Raw genomic sequence first — 17,333 nt, 5'->3', positions numbered from 1 at the left:
AGTTTATTATATACAATCATGCGTGTTGTCAATCATAGAGACATATGCATGCACATATACATACCTATGAAAACATATCCATGCATATATATGTACATGTATATACATTCAAACACTCATGTACACGTGCTAATTTAATAGGCTTCTACTTATTTAAATCATACTTATTGGTTAAAATATTTAGAAAAAAGAATTGCTTTATGTGAATTAGAGATATATATTTAAGGCCCTTTCATTTCTGCCTGAACTTCCGCAGTCGATGCAGACCGAAAGTGTTTTTCAAAATTTAAGAGTAGCGCTCAGCTAAGAAGGTTTTCGCAAATCATGTCCGATCCCCAAAAAATCCGATATAGTTCCACAGCCGGGCACCTCGGACTTTATCTTACCTTTTCATGCTGCCATAATATTGGACCATAAAATCTTTGGCTTGAGAGATGAGCTCGGTTTTAGATCGGGATGTCCCTGGGGGTTGGGTTGAAGGGATTAACATCATGGACCCTACACACCGTTCTGAGGTACAGCCTGTACTCTGAAAGTCAGATGCAATATGTATCGCTATATGTATATATAGGGTTTAACGGCACAGCAGCACAACCCTTGCTATAGAGTTCCGCATAAATTTAGATATAGCAAAGGCGCATACCTCACAAAGTTAAGGGCAAAAAGGGTACAATCCGTAAAACACGAAGTCATCGTTTTATCCAAGACCTTCTCAGATACGCATCCCAGAACAAAACGCCTGCCCACACTCTCTTTAGTCACCTTGCAAAACATGTTGAAAGCGCATTGGGTCTATTCTGCCTAACTGAACCCACAAAGGGTTCCAAAAGGGTATTCTAAAACAAAAGTTAACTGACAATAACTAATATTTTCTCGAGTCAAAAATGCCTTATTCATAGTCCCTTGGACGCCAACATCCATAGTTCTCCATAATGGTTGATGCTTACAGATGATAAACCACTGAAGGTAATATGCCGCAATGAAACTGGTACCAGGAGAACTGACAGAATTAAAACATCATTATATGGAGTGCGTGAAAAACACACTGAACACACCATAAATAAATATCAGGAAAGAAAGGTATTGTACAAAGAAGATCAAATTACTAGGCCTATTTGTACAGTATTGAAGATAAATGAGCGCCATTATCTGGCCGCTTAACACAGTTGGAGAGAATCTTCACAGACAGCATTGAAAGAATTAATAAAATATTACAGGTAAAAATTAACTTGCGGTAAAACGGTGACGCATTTGTTTAAAGAGAAGGGTGTAACAGTTGCCACCACAGTTAGAGTGACATCACTGATAGCAATGATCACATCAACACTTACAAGTATCGCCACCATAACTACAGTGATATCACCATAGCAAGGATCACGTCAACGCTTACAAGTATCGCCACCATAGCTACAGTGATATCACAATAGCAAAGATCACGTCAACGCTTACACTGTCAAAAGGTAATGCTATAAAACGATCTTGCTCATCTACTCCTGCTTGACCTCAACATCTACACCGATACTTCTTTCCTCCTACACCACCTATTCCTCCTACCCCCTCCCACTTTGACTCAACATACTCCACCTCCTCCAACTCCAAAACATAATTTATTTTCAAAAATAAAACTCCGCTTGAAAAAGGTTTCCATTTTTTGTGTTAGATAAAGGTAGCAGTAAATAAGTATATTGGTAACTGTATGGATTGGTTATTTAAAATTACTGGCCAAATTGTTTACTTTATTTATTCACTTCACATGGCTTGAATCGCATAATTCGTAACCTATTCTAAAATACAATCTAAAGCAGCCCATGCGACGAAGAATAAATGATAAATGTTTATTTCATGGTCAGTCTTGTTTTTAACGTTTTTAAATCGACGTACGTCATGTTGTCATTGAATGTTCCCACACATAAAAGGGTACCACCACCTGAGGTATACAAGAGTGTGGCTAAAATGCAAAGCTACATCAGTCTGAACCTGTATTGAAAGTTGTGTACTGTGTTAGACCTTGCGAAATCTATATGAATCATACCTATTCATTTTCATTCTAAAGCATCTTTATAAAACGTTGCTTTAATTCCGAGTTGAAATATACACAGTTTTTGTTTAAGAATAATGCTCACTAAGCTTTATAGATCGGCGTGAATCATCTAAATTTTGCATTTTAGATACGATTTTGCGTTAGCATAGATCTACAATGGGATATAAATTACTGAACCCAATGCTAAAGGAACATAATGTACAAATAAGATACTTTATTATTCATATTATCCTTGCCTTGTCAAATTGTTTTCTTTAAAAATAGCAAACCCTTTGTTGTACTACCTTCAGGTATAATCTAAACGTTTCCGTTTTGTTGCAATTGTGCCAGTAATTGACAGTTGTCAGGCTGTGCATGGATATTAAAGAATGTTTAGATTAGTATAAAATACATGGGCAATCCCAGCTGAATAACAATTATATGTACAATAATGCTCATTCAGTGCATTGAAGTGTTATAGGGAAATAACTGCATGTATTTACTTTGCACTAGCGTATTGGCTAGCACTGCGTAATCTAAGTTTACCTTTTTTAAACCTGATCAGAATGATATGGTGGTTATTCTTATTTTATATCCGTTCTTTTAAACCAGTTTTCTTGCACGCTATGACTTTGAGTAAGGCACACGAATGCGTATTCAATGACGATAATGATTAGCTACATAGGTCAATTAATATCCAATGTTTAAGTCCAATTTCGCCTCACCTTGTAGTAATTCGTGTGTTTTGGTAGGTGTCAAGCAGTTAGTAAATGATGTCACAAGCTTCTACACTGAGATAATCCTAGCTGAAGAGATTTCAGTGGTGACGTGTTTTCTTAGCAAGGACTTCATTTGGAGTTTATCGGTAACGTCGATGCAATATTCTGAATTTTAAAATGAGTTTAGCTTATATACTTAATGAAAGGATTAGGTGGTACATTATATATGAATAGAACAAGTGAAGTGACTGAGGAAGAGTGCGTTCTGTGTTTCACCATGCATGTCGCATTATAGCGGAATGATTAAATGCTTCACATATACCTCTGGACCATAAGGTTAGATTACTCTACTTTTTACTCACTACTGTGTGCATTATTGAATATAACCTGTGCATGCAGAATATGAATGGCAGATTCAGATTCCAACAATAAAAAATTTCTTTATACAATACCATACAGATTCAATATGCGCTATAGCCTATTTTAATGTAATACAGAACACCACTTATTTCCTGTTTTGTGTATTAGATACTTGTGTTTCGAAATATGGGAAATATTTGCAAAGAATAAAATGATTTGGACATAGTTTCGCAAATTGTTTCCGGTCACATGTTACACTTTAAAGCTACCCTAAAATGTATTATGTACGATACATCCAAATAATTCATGGTTAGCCATTGGCGTAGGCCATTGAGGGTTCTAGGTGCTTCAACTAGATAACAAACTGCAGCTGCAATGCAAAGCTACATCAGTCTGAGAGTGAAATGGTATTTGCGTACAGTGTAAGACTGTGCAAGGTGGATGACGTCGATTCAGTTTTCAATAGAAAGCCTCATGAACGGAGATGCATAAAATATTCTGTTACTTCAGACCATGAGTCTCTATAAGACGATATTAACCGTGCTTCGAATTTTGACGTATGCTGTCTAAATGTGTGCGTTCAAGACCAGACTGAATTAGGAAAGATATGCAATCGGCTGGAAATTACCAGTACCCCATGCTAAAAGATTACATTTAAATGAGGTTAACTTAAAACAAAACAAAAAACATCTTGGTAGTAAACTAGTCAGGAACTGTCACAGTTTTGGGCTTTACTTATCGTCAAAAGAAAAGTATAGTACTACCATGGGGTGGGGTATATAACAAAAGCAAGGTTGCTTACATAATGAAAAAATTTTCACACAAGGTTTATAATAAATACATACTTCCATTGTCGTCACTGCTTCTTTGTGACTAATATTACCTGCCGGTCGGACAGATCAAAATAAAGTTTAATATGACACAACCTGTTAACTCTATCTTAACCAATTCCATTTACACATTTCAATCCAAAGGAAATGTCATCATGTAGTGACTAACTAGCAATGTTTTTACACGCAGGTTTGTGTGAACATCATCGAAACATGAAAAGGAATATTGCTCTTCCAAGAAGGGTGTAGATTACGGGCACTCAGAATGTGAAGTCTTATATTTAGCTTTAATATGTCACATATTCATAGCTGTGTTTGTACGATACTTAAAAAGATGCCCCCCAAAAATTGTAAATTTCACACATATCCTTGGCAGTAGATATCTACATTGTAAAACAGTATTACGTAAAACGTCACTCAACACTGTTGCAAAAGAAAGATTGTCTCCTCATTCATTCCCTTATTTTACTTTCTTTTACAAAATGTGTCATTTCACCCAGCCAATGAAACTTACTAACCTGTAATAAATGTTGCATGCGAGTGGATTTAAAATATGACGATTTCCATCTTGTTGTTCAGTTTGAAAACTACGCCAAGAAAATATGAAAAAGTCAAGAAAGTCAGCTAGGATCTCCTTTATGTGATGATAGTACCACTTTTAACAGCCTTAACTTGAAAAACATTTCATTACTGAATAAACTCTACATTATTGCCATTTTAAATCTTGTACAGTATTAAAGATACTGAACGTGCCTGTATTTAACTTTATGTTTCTGTAAAATCCGTCAGTAAGTAAGGTCACTGTAGTATCAAAACCCTGGAGCCGCTATTACTTGGCCCATCTATGTAGAGAGGCTATTCACCGTATGGTGTAAAGGTTTGTACTAAGATATCTTCATTTCAAATACATACCAAAATTTTAAATGGACAGCAATTTCCGATACACAGAAAAAGATTACGAATGTTGGATGTGAAGTAAAAGAATATTGTATGCATCTCTGGTCTATATGTGAATTGAATGCAGGCAAGGCGATGGCTGGGATTTGCCCACGGGAATAAGCCGTATTCAAGAAAGCGTCACTTTAGGCACTTTATTTCAAGCAAATGTTTTCAGTCTGAAGAGCGTTACAGTGAATTAAATGTCCAGACATTTGTTGACATGGCAAATTCCTCTATATTACGCACGTTTTCAATGATGATGCCATGTTGTCCGAAGAAACGTTTTCTCGCATTCGGCTCAAGAGCACCTACTTTATCCCGGCTTGAACCTGGTGTTTCCTTATTTCTAATGATCAGAACGCAACAGTGGTTGTTAACTGAAGAGTTTCTAAACGTGTAATTACCACAAAAAGTTTCCAACAATCAACCGACAACCACAAAGTAATGATACCTAAATATTAGACTTGCTTGGTTTTTCGTGCTTCACGTTTGTATGACCCATTAGTAAGCCATTGATCGGTACTGTACGCCACGAATCATAAAGTACGATCCAAACACGTAATGCAAAGAATTATTCCTATCTCAAATTACTAAACACTGATAAGTGAAAACATCCTAATCCATGATACCATATAATTTGTTTAATACATTCCATTAATGACGTAGCAATTGACTAATAATTCGATTTAATTTGGAAAATCCGATGGATCAACTCGTAGATCATTTCGTTGCAACATAATTATATTATTCATACAGCTGAGGACAGTTATCCGTCCAAATGTTTTATCGTGAACAACAGTCTGTTTAGAAAAAGAGAACAAAAACAACACTTTTTTCTCATGCGAAATTTCGTTTCTTGTCAGTTTACAGAGTTTGCACGTTCAGATTGAGATCTTCATATATCATTACTTATTGGATTGCAAGGAACTAGTGACTTATCTAATGGAGAGAGAGAGAGAGAGAGGGAGAGAGAGAGAGAGAGAGAGAGAGAGAGAGAGAGAGAGAGAGAGAGAGAGATTACCCCTAATGCTTTCATGTGGAGAGTGTCCCTATATGCCGGTCTGTCATTGGCTGTATTTATCAATTTCACCGCCTTCTTTTCGGTATTAACAGAGCTATGTCGTTCACCTTTGTCTTCTACATACACAGCCTCTAAGGCATTACCTCCATTTGCGTCTGTTACTTTATTTGATGAACAAAATGTTCTCTTAATTCTTGATATGAAAGTTTCGGGCTGGTTGATCGGCTTTGTAATTCGTACGGTTCGTGGTAGACCATCTTCGTCAAAACGCGTTTCAAGGTGAGCCGTAAAACCGTCTTCACATCGAAGTAGCAGAATGACTTGGGAGTTGACTGGAATTAATTGGAGAATGCTAACTGCTTCTTCGCATGACATGCCACGAAGGCTGACGTCATTCGCTTTAACCAAAATGTCCCCAGCCTGCACCAAACCACTCGCCGCTGCACTGCCTCCTTTAACTAGATCAGATATGACAATGCAAGAGCTGTTCGTACATTTTCGCAACTGAAAACCCAGTCCATATTGCGGCTCTTTCGTCAGTTTTACCTGAATAATGTCTAGTGATGATAAAGTTCTGTTTTCCATTCCGTCACTGATACAAGGAATGATAGAATAAATTATGTTTTGAAGTTTGTTTCAACTGCAGTCTGAATTGCACTGCATTTTAAACCAATTCAGTGGGAGCGATATGCTTAGAAACTTTTACGCCACGAATCACGAATAAAATTAAGGAGAACTACTGCTTCTGTTCTTCACAACTTGTCTTCACTGAGTCTGATTGTCACACGTGTTCTAATACCTGAAATCAAAAGTGTCCCTAAGAGTTTCCAGTTTTATCATAAAATCAAATAAATACTTTGTCAGGATAGTGCGAAATTTCTTGGAGTAGATATGAACTCGCACTTAAATATTAACAACAGCGTAAAACTATAAGATTGGGAAACAGCAACAAAAAAACACTAAATGTCTTGCAACGTCTCAGATGCTGTACTTACACCAATGTTATGACAGTGAGGCGTAATCGGTCAAGTTGTAATTAAGACCTCATTGTGGGGCTTTTGTAAAGCAACAAACTTCTGACAAACGGCAAAATTTCACAATATTTTATTGCAGTTGTTTTCCGATGATGTTAATAATTTATATGATATTTTCTTCAGAAAAACAAATCTTCTTAATGTAAATGTTAGTAGATACAGATTCATGGCAACTGAAGTATAACAGATACTTCTCAAGAAAAGATCTAAATACTGAAATAATTTAGACACATTCAAAGACTGCAATTATAGTTTCAGGCCAAAATGTGCTCAGTGTACTCTGGGTAATAATCAAACGGCAAGTATACTTAAAAAGTGTAGTCCCTGAGAGCTTTGAACAGCTTGTCCAATTAATTGGGAACAGCATCTGGTTTAAAGAATTCAGCGGGCTGATTTGAATATGGCCTGATGCTTAATGTTAATGTACTTGGTATCATATAATTTAACCGGTAGGTTTAATTAGCTCTGAATTTTAGCACTTATGTTTTTTTTTTATGCGTTAAATGTACTCACCGGTTTGCCAGGATGGAGAGGATACATACATATATACATACATACATACATACATACATACATACATACATACATACATACTCTTTTAATTGGTGCTTACTTTTAACCTCAAGTTCTAAAAAAGACTTCTAGGTTCTGCAAAGGAAATAAGATTATTGGCACATTTCAAATTTGAATTATGTTACTGCGTTCTGTCCAGTTTGAAGCCAACATTGTTTAAATGTATCGCTTTCACTGACCATCCCTTGGTCATCCCTTCGTCTTAAGTTTATTAACCTAGCTAGTGATATCTCGCTCTATGTTTAAAATATATTGCTCTCTAACACATTATTCTGTTGTGGAATGTTTTGTTAGCATAATTTTTTTCATTTCTTAATTTGCACATGATTACATTTCCAACAAGTAATAAGCGTCTAGGTATTAATAAGCATCTAGCTATAAGAACATTTCCAACAACTAATAAGCTATCTAGCTATAAGAACATTTCCACCAAGTAATAAGCATCTAGCTATAAGAGCATTTCCACCAAGTAATAAGCATCTAGCTATAAGAGCATTTCCACCAAGTAATAAGCATCTAGCCGTAAAAGCATTTCCAACAAGTTATAAGCATCTAGCTATAAGAACATTTACAACAAGTAATAAGCTATCTAGCTTAAAGAATATTTCCACCAAGTAAAAGGCATCTAGCTACAAGAACATTTCCAACAAGTAATAAGCATCTAGCTATAAGAAAATTTCCAACAAGTTATAAGCATCTAGCTATAAGAGCATTTCCAGCAAGTAATAAACATCTAGCTATGAGAACATTTCCAACAAGTTATAAGCATCTAACTATAAGGGCATTTCCACCAAGTAATAAGCATCTAGCTATAAGAACATTTCCAACAAGTTATAAGCATCTAGCTATAAGAGCATTTCCAACAAGTAATAAGCGTCTAGCTATAAGAACATTTCCAACAAGTAATAAACATCTAGCTATAAGGGCATTTCCAACAAGTAATAAGCGTCTAGCTATAAGAACATTTCCAGCAAGTAATAAGCATCTAGCCGTAAGAGTATTTCCAACAAGAAAAAATCGTCTTGATATAAGAACCTTTCCAGCAAGTAAAAAACTATCTAGCTATAAGAGGAACAATTAAAGATTTATTGACAGTTTCCTCATTGAAATATGTAAACAATTATGAAGATAATAGCACATCAAAATATATGTATTTCAAAGTTTGATGGAAGTATTACTATTACAAAGTAAGCAATGTAAATATTAATTATGAGAGAGCCATTAGCATTTAAGAATTTTGTATTGAGCGAGTTTAAAACATTGATAACAGATTATACTAATTGTAAAAAGACTGCACGGAAAAGTGGATTGAAATATGAAAAAGAGAATACTAAGAATTTTTTGTAATTCAAGATGTGTTTGCAAATATGAAATGAAACATACTGTATTCGAATACAGAGTGTGAAACATTTACTTGTAACTCAAGGTTACGGTTTTTCAAATTATCCATACATAAGTCAAAAATAGAAGTAATGATGTTTAGAAAAGGTGAAAGAAAGAAAGGATATAAATATTGGATTAAAACGTTCTTGTTTAGGTATTATTTTTACTTACGTTTGGCTCTTTTTCAGACGCTCGAAAAGTTCTTACAGGACAGGCTCTGAAATCAGGTTGTAAGTAAATACTTTACAATTTCACTTATATTTCTTTGAATCGAGTTCTGTATTTATTTTACAAACTTGTAAGTCCTGTATTACATTAAAGAACTGATTGGAATTTGCGCAAACTCTGCTGAAAATGTACAATTACAGTCCATTAAGAAAGTTCTTGGCATAAGACAGTGTACACAGACTAATTTTTATATATCGTTAAAGTGGGAAGAGTCTCACGCATTACTGTGAAACATTACATAATTAATTTTAGTTGAAAATTACTCACCTAGATGACAAAACAATTATACAAAAATCGTTTACAATGTTATATTAATGTATATACCTATGTATTAGTGGAGAAACCGAAACATGTTTATATGTAAGAATTTAATATCTAGCTTTAATGTCTTGTTAGGAAATTAAAGTATTTGATTTATGAAATATAGCAGTTGAGCAATATTGTGTAACATCAGATATATGCATTATTTGTACTCTTCGGATATATGCATTATTTGTACACTTTTTCAAAACGAAGAATGGCAAATCATCAATTGTCCCTATCGGTGATTGTTGTGATAGTGAATATTATAAAACAAATATGAAGAAAATAAGTATTTACTTATAACTGAGAAGACAATGCGATGAGAACGAGGTGAGAAATGAACGAATAGTAATCGACAAAGATATCTGAAAAGATGGAAATATCGCTTCCTTTTAGAGCGAAAAAAATCTGAAGTAATGGGTACCTAGTTTCTAAGGTATACTGATCTTTGATTGAAAGCCGAACTAAAGACCTAATAATATTTCATTGTATCCACCGTAAGATCATACTTCCTTATCGTTATTAAACTATTCCATTCATAAATGACACTTAAATGTTTTTAAATCTTACATTCAAGAAAATCATGTCAAACAGGCACTGCTGATAAAGAGTGCATGCTATGAATGTACAAAATGCAATTTTTGGTCAAGAATTGTTCATGAAATTATTTTTTTTATGCTTATGATGGAAATGTAAAAAGTACATTTTAATAACTTATAGTTTATCTAATTAAAGTCATATCTATCATAGAGATTTTGTTTCAGATGCACGAAGACAGATTTGACCCTAATAATTTATATTTTAACTTAAAGTTGTATTTTGATCGCATATAACCTTATTTCAGTACAATGGATAAGACCTATATTAAAACCTTATTTCAGTACAATGGATAAGACCTATATTAAAACCTTATTTCAGTACAATGGATAAGACCTATATTAAAACCTTATTTCAGTACAATGGATAAGACCTATATTAAAACCTTATTTCAGTACAATGGATAAGACCTATATTAAAACCTTATTTCAGTACAATGGATAAGACCTATATTAAAACCTTTGGAATATTCTGCAAATAGATTTTAGGTCTATCAAGTTTATTTCTAGACTCTCATATTAAAGATTTATAATATAGCGTTCGTCAGCATCGCCTGGGTCATACAATTTTATCTGCGCATTTCACGTGTAATTGGCTAATACAAGTTCTAGTTTATTTCAATTAATTCAGACAAAACTATTGTATAACTTTAAAAAATATATGAAGTTAATAGCAAAGTTATATGCACTTACTGCAAAAGGGAATATATTTACCATATTCCTCCCCAAAACATTCGGGATGGCGTCTTCATAACAGTCCAATGTCACAAAGTGCTTCAGGCATATTGCGGTACGTATTAGATTAATAAAAAACACATCTGCAAATATGTTTAAGAAGGATTAATATGTCTACTTTTTCCTCTCCTTTTATACCACTTTTATAACAACCTGAATGCACATAAGCCTGCTTTTTTGGGCTGTTAAATAAACAGGAGGAGCGTTGAATAGCAACTTTATTTGCGATTGGCAGCCCACACATGTGTTTTAAACCAATCACAATAACTCAAGTGCGTGAATCGGCAATATATCTGTTTATGCATGTTTTCGTGAAAATGAAATGAGCTTGTCTGTTCTTGGAAGGAAAATATAAAAATCTCACATTTCTCTACCTGGTTGTTATCCTCGTTTCTTCGGCTAAATAAATGGGTTGAATTTTGAATTTATTCAATATCACGTGCTCTTTCTGTATCTCAACTTTTGATTGATAGTAAATCTAATTCGTGTTGCCAAACTTCGGAACTGTTTGGAATTAGGCATATATTTGAAGACTGGGGATTGTTTTTGGGTTTTTTTTGTTTTTTTCTTTGGGGGGGGGGGTGTTTTGTTTTGTTTTTAATTTTACGTGCCTGCATAAACACATTGGAATTCAAAACGATCAGTTGCGACATCTAACGATTGAGAAAATGTAAAATTAAACTTTGTATAGCATCAGGGGCCTGCAAATGTTCAAACATAAAGGTAATGGAAACCTGGCTAAAGAAGTCGGAATGTGCGATGTCATCATCACAAATATAGAATAAGAAGAACTCGTAATTTAATCTTTAAAGGTTTAAAGTCGAATTATAAAATAAATAAATAAATTTTCAATTTTTGAGAGAGAGAGAGATAGAGATGTGTTATTTTATGACCCACTATTCTTATAGTCAATTATCAGGCAAAGATCATCTTAAAAATTGACAAGCTTTTAGCCAAGTGCCAGTTATTTTAATAATAATATAATTATTTTAATAATATAATTATTTTAATTATAATATAATTATTACCAAATGAGTTCAGAATACAGGAATGTACTTTCTGCAGATCACTTTAACAGATTGAATACATTCAGACTTATCTGAATTTATATGGCAACTTATGTGTATATTGGGCCACTAAAGGTTTTCATAACAGCACTATCAAAATCGGCAAACAATATTCATATTTATTATAGAGTCAATTCTCCGACTACAGCTGATATAAATATTCCTGATGTGAACCAGACACGTGACCAGTTGCCTTTTGCTGAATTCATTCAGCAATCAGTGTCAACATTTGAGGTATTCAGAGCCCATCAAAGTGTGAACACACTAATTGCACTTAAAATAAAAGGAGTTTCTCCTATGTTTTGAGCCTGCGTCATTAACGAGCGAACTTCAACAACGACTTTACAATAAACCTCTTTGAACAGTCAAGGCGATTCATTCTGAACGGATAATTGCGACACAATCAAAGATGTACGAAAGAACTTAATTTTCAGAGAGGGACCGATTATCAGTGAGGGGGCCTATGTGGTCTAGGGTGTCAGCCTTTACAAATCTTTTCTCACCTGGGTATGTTTCAGCCTGCCAGCAGTTTCACATGAGTAAATGGTTCTTATCCGTTTTCTTTCGCCAAATATATTAGCCGCCATGTATATCCTTAAAGCAAACCTAATTATTGATGAATTTGATAATGTTGTACTTGTTTAATTCAACTATTTCGTGATTATTTCCAAAGCAAACATTTGTGTATACCAGTCGACTTGGTTGACCCTATGTTGTTTTAGTGGTTCTGTCCGAAAACCAGTGAAGTGTGAGCTTCAGTACGCTGATGTAATTAGTGTACAAGCAATAGGTTTAATGTTCTACAGTTACGTTCATTCGGATTAAACATTCACTGATAGAATGAGACGTACGTTCACAAGGATTTGATTTTTCGACAGTAGTATAATTTGAAAAGAATCGATTTGAGCTGATTTGATATGAATGAATCTAATTTTCATTTATAGTATCGTTTCTTATTCTTTCTTTCATTTTCATTCTTAGCAATGTCAGAATATCTTATGCTTTTTTCTCTTTTCTCTGTATCCTTGTCTATTTCACGGCATATCTATTTACAGCAGTAAGCGCGAATGACACCTAACGGATACCGTATAGATATATGTGCATTATCAATGCAAGATTCGACAATAACATGTCTGTGCATATTTTCACTCTAACTGTGACTAAGAGCTACATAAAACAATTCTCGGTACTGGACGAGGAAGTCTTTAGTAGTTGATATTATTTGCGCAGTGGGAACAATGGTTATGATTAAGCTTCGCTTTAATTCGTAACAAGCGCGAACAATTAAGAATACCCCGTAACGTTAATACACTACAAAAGTTTAAACATTAGATATTGACGTTAAAATAAAACTTGTCAAGAAAACTGCGAAGAAATACTGCACACTGTCACTTCAGTTTTCCGCATTATGTGCGTATCTAAAACCATTATATATTTTTTGGCTTTATGATGACATTAATAACGTGTAGTGTTAAATTTTGACCCTCGTTGAATTCTGACCCGCCGGGTCATTTTTCAACAACCGTGATCAAAATTTCACGTTAAAATCTGACCCTTTTTTTAAATGTTCTGTTAAATAACGACCCAGATGTAGTATCACATTTTGACCCTCGTTGAATTTTGACCCGGTAGGTAATTTTTCAACGTGATCAAAATTTCACGTTAAAAACTGACCCTTTTTTAATGTCCTGTTAAATAACGACCCGTTCAGGTGAAATTATGACCTTAGGGTAAAATGTTCTGTTATCAAAACTCAACGTTGATTTTGAACCACTTCTAAAATGAAATCAACTTATTACTCACTGAGCTGTGTCTTTCTTAATTTTATTTTTTTCTTTTAAGGAAACAATTGTGTGCAATAGAATGTTGTTAATCTGTCACTATCGTAATTCTCTCCGTTATACTTCTTTTTCAAATGTCCCAAAATGCGGAACATTTTCAAAATAGCTGAACTTTGCTTTGGACAAATTGGACAAACTGATTAATGAATGACTATGTTTCACTTCGGTAAAGTCGCAAGGTTCAGCAGGGCAGGTAAACAACTGAACAGTATATTAGCGATGATCAGGAGCGTAGCTGCCTACAAGGCAGCTGCCTACACAGAATTTTGACGATTTTTTTCAATGGTTTAAGTTTCACTCACGAAACCGATATGAAATCTATATTTATATAATACAATACATACGGAAAAGAGGATTCATTAGAAGCAAAAACACGAACAAGATAGTAGCAAACTCGATTTTATTGAGCCTGTTCATAAGAATTTGATGTTTTCTTTTTATTTTTACAGTATTAAACCAGTACCAAGGTTCAGAAAGTCTCAACAAGATGCATGAAATGCTATCTCAGAGCCTCTAGATTGTAACAATGTTGCCCCGTACCCAGACACACCCCACTCCTCTAGCAGTTCGAGGCTTCGCCGTTCAACATGCCTAATCATCAATCATATACTAGCTACGTCACTGAGGATAATTATAACAGTAAATAAGAATCCGTGAATAATGAATCAACCATCTACAGTCGGTTTAAAGATGCATACTAATGAACGACTTTGTCTATTTGTTACTGTAGGTAAATCGGGTAAAATTAGGATTTTATTAAATGAAAATGCAGGTTATATATATATATATATATATATATATATATATATATATATATATATATATATATATATATATATATATATATATATATATATATATATATATAACAATTAACGTTCAGTTTAAAGTTGTGATGGATCAATTGCCTAGGTGGTTCAGCGTATTATTTAAGAAAACCATATATATATATATATATATATATATATATATATATATCTTGATATATCTATATATATATAGAGAGAGAGAGAGAGATACATACATACATACATACATACATACATACATACGTTTAGTATGTGTATAAGCGTTCGAATCCCAGTGAGGGCACTCTTTTATTAATTTATTTCAAATCGAATTTTCAAGTATTGATATGCAATTTGTTCTAACGTTTACTAGTTTATAATGTATTTTTGAAATTATTTTTGGGAAATGCATATTATTTTATTTTCATAAACATTCTGCATTTTAAATTACAAAATAATATTCAAGCGATACGACAAAAAAGGCGTGACGATGTAACTCTTGTTAGACCTAATATGCCGTGTATGTTTCTGAAGTGACCGCGCCTTCGCTTGCGGTTTATATGTACGTGCATTTAAGACATTTTGATACGATCATAAAATTGCACACCGGTACTCTTAAAATCGATAATGCTAACTGTTTTGTCATGATATTACATCAAATAAAAATCTCAGATATGCATCGGCATGTATTATGCGTTATATATATATATTTTTAAAAATCATATCGATTGTGAATAGAACCAATGACCCTTTCTTGATAGACAAGATTTTAAAAAGCTTACAATGGCATGCATTTTAATGCGAATCATTTCAACTGTTATCAATATACATGGGTATAACTTATCTCCCTATAAATACACCAATGTTTATAACGGTTATCATGTAACTATCGGCCGACAATGCAGAGAAGCAGGATCAATTGACAATGTTTACGTTTAGACCAAATGTAAACAATATATATATTTAAATTTTAAAGATACATTTCTTAATTTTATTACAAGAAAAACGTAAAACCCGCGGCCGTAAAATATCGCTAATTTAGCACGATTTACCTGTATTAAAAGATTTCCAAAAATGGCTTCCTTCACTTGGAATTAAATTATATTGTGCTTGGGTAGCGAACATTCCATTAATCTTTTAAATTCTGACGAATACAATTGAATAGTTGGGAGCAATCGAGTTTCCAAAAAGCAAGCAAAATCTCTTAAGTTTTTGCAACATTTGAACTAGTATTATGTGTTATTTGTTCAAAATCCCTCAACATGTAAGAGTGATATCGAGCAGAAACCAAATATATAGTCTACTGGACCATCACTAACAGGTGTATGTGGAGTTCCGAAAAACAGCCCTTTTCAGGGCTAACCAAAAGCTCTAGAAAAGAAACACTATTCAATTTGCCAATGTGAGAATGTGGAGTAGTGTTTATATAAACACTCCCTCCTTTCCTGGTGTGTGTATGTGTGCGTGTGTTTGTGTGTGTGTGTGTGTGTGTGTGTGTGTGTGTGTGTGTGTGTTTATGTGTTTGTAAAGGCTCACGTACGTTTGTGGGGATGATAGATTATTGGGTTTTGTAAGCGCTGAAATATGTTTGTGTAGATACTAGAGAGTATGGTTTTTTAAACCTTCACGTGTATGGATAGTATATTATGGTTATGTTTCTGCTTTTCCATGTGTGGATAGTAGATTGTGGTTATGTTTTTAGCTTTTCCCGTGTGTGGATGGTAGATTTTGGTGTTTGATTTGGCATCTCTGTGTGTGTGGATAGTAAATGGTAGGTTTGTTTCTGCTTCTTGACGTGTGTGAATGGTAAATTTTGGGTTTGATTTGGCTTCTTCTCGTGTGTAGATAGTATATTGTGGTTATGTTTTGGCTTCTCAGCGTGTGTGGATAATATATTATGGTTATGTTTCTGCTTCTCCGTGTGTAGATAGTAGAGTGTGGTTATGTTTTTAGCTTCTCCCGTGTGTGGATGGTAGATTTTGGTGTTTGATTTGGCATCTCTGCGTGTGTGGGTTGTAAATGGTGGGTTTGTTTCTGCTTCTTGACGTGTGTGGATGGTAGATTGTATGGCTTGATTTGGCATCTCTGCGTGTGTGGATAGTAAACGGTGGGTTTGTTTCTGCTTCTTGACGTGTGTGAATGGTAAATTTTGGGTTTGATTTGCCTTCTTCTCGTGTGTGGATAGTAGAATGTGGTTTTGTTTTGGCTTCTCAGCGTGTGTGGATAGTATATTATGGTTATGTTTCTGCTTCTCCGTGTGTGGATAGTAGATTATAGGAGTTTGTAAGCGCTCACGTAGGTTTGTGTGGATAGTAGAGTGTGTGGTTGTTTAACTTTCCTTTTGTGTTAATAGTATAATTAGGTTTTGGTTTTGCTTCCCGGTGTGTGTGAATAGTATAGTTAGGGTTTAATTTGGCTTCTCCCCGTGTGTGGATAGTATAATTTGAGTTTGGTTTGACTTCTCCGCGTGTGTGGATAGTAGATTTTGTGTTTAATTTGGCATCTGTGTGTGTGTGGATAGTAAATGGTGTGTTTGTTTCTGCTTTTTGACGTGTGTGAATGGTAAATTTTGGGTTTGATTTGGCTTCTCAGCGTGTGTGGACAGTATATTATGGTTATGTTTCTGCTTCTCAGCGTGTGTGGATAGTAGATTGTGGTTATGTTGTTAGCTTCTCCCGTGTGTGGATGATAAATTTTGGGGTTTGATTTGGCATCTCTGCGTGTGTGGATAGTAAATGGTGGGTTTGTTTCTGCTTCTTGGCGTGTGTGGATGGTAGATTTTGGGGTTTGATTTGGCATCTCTGCGTGTGTGGATAGTATATAATGTGGTTAGTTTTTGTCTCATTGTCTTTGTGTGAATAGTAGATAATATGAGAAGACAAAAGTAGGGGATGTT

General features: G+C 34.4%; 1 protein-coding gene and 1 long non-coding RNA gene across 6 annotated transcripts in view; one reads left to right on the top strand and one right to left on the bottom strand.

The window, feature by feature from the left end:
- The window catches only part of LOC149806345 (nitric oxide synthase 1-like), a 52,224-nt gene extending 40,992 nt beyond the window's left edge, over positions 1–11,232 (bottom strand). Inside the window, exons 1-4 of one of the 2 annotated variants that reach the window (XM_089951829.1) lie at positions 10,700–11,232; positions 9,051–9,096; positions 5,890–6,688; positions 387–529 (exon numbers count right to left, since the gene is read on the bottom strand). In XM_089951829.1, the coding sequence (XP_089807955.1) occupies positions 387–529; positions 5,890–6,474 (728 nt within the window). In that variant the 5' untranslated portion in view covers positions 6,475–6,688; positions 9,051–9,096; positions 10,700–11,232. The remainder of the gene's footprint in view (positions 1–386; positions 530–5,889; positions 6,689–9,050; positions 9,097–10,699) is intronic. The other variant, XM_089951838.1, reaches the window with a different exon arrangement.
- Positions 1,177–14,354, top strand: LOC149806344 (uncharacterized). 4 transcript variants are annotated; one of them, XR_016420061.1, is made up of 4 exons: positions 2,640–3,075; positions 9,068–9,109; positions 11,937–12,315; positions 14,099–14,354. It is a non-coding gene; the product is annotated as an uncharacterized LOC149806344 (long non-coding RNA). The 4 variants fall into 4 exon arrangements; XR_016420065.1 differs by lacking the exons at positions 2,640–3,075; positions 11,937–12,315 and adding an exon at positions 1,177–1,460; XR_016420064.1 differs by lacking the exon at positions 11,937–12,315 and having other exon boundaries at positions 2,640–2,885.
- Positions 14,355–17,333: the final 2,979 nt, after the last annotated feature.

Source organism: Sinohyriopsis cumingii, chromosome 1 (genome assembly GCF_028554795.1).
Source record: "Sinohyriopsis cumingii isolate HCF-2022 chromosome 1, ASM2855479v2, whole genome shotgun sequence".
Lineage (NCBI taxonomy): Eukaryota > Metazoa > Mollusca > Bivalvia > Unionida > Unionidae > Sinohyriopsis > Sinohyriopsis cumingii.
The sequence above is the reverse complement of the archived record's forward strand: the minus strand, read 5'-3'. Positions and strand labels throughout refer to the sequence as shown.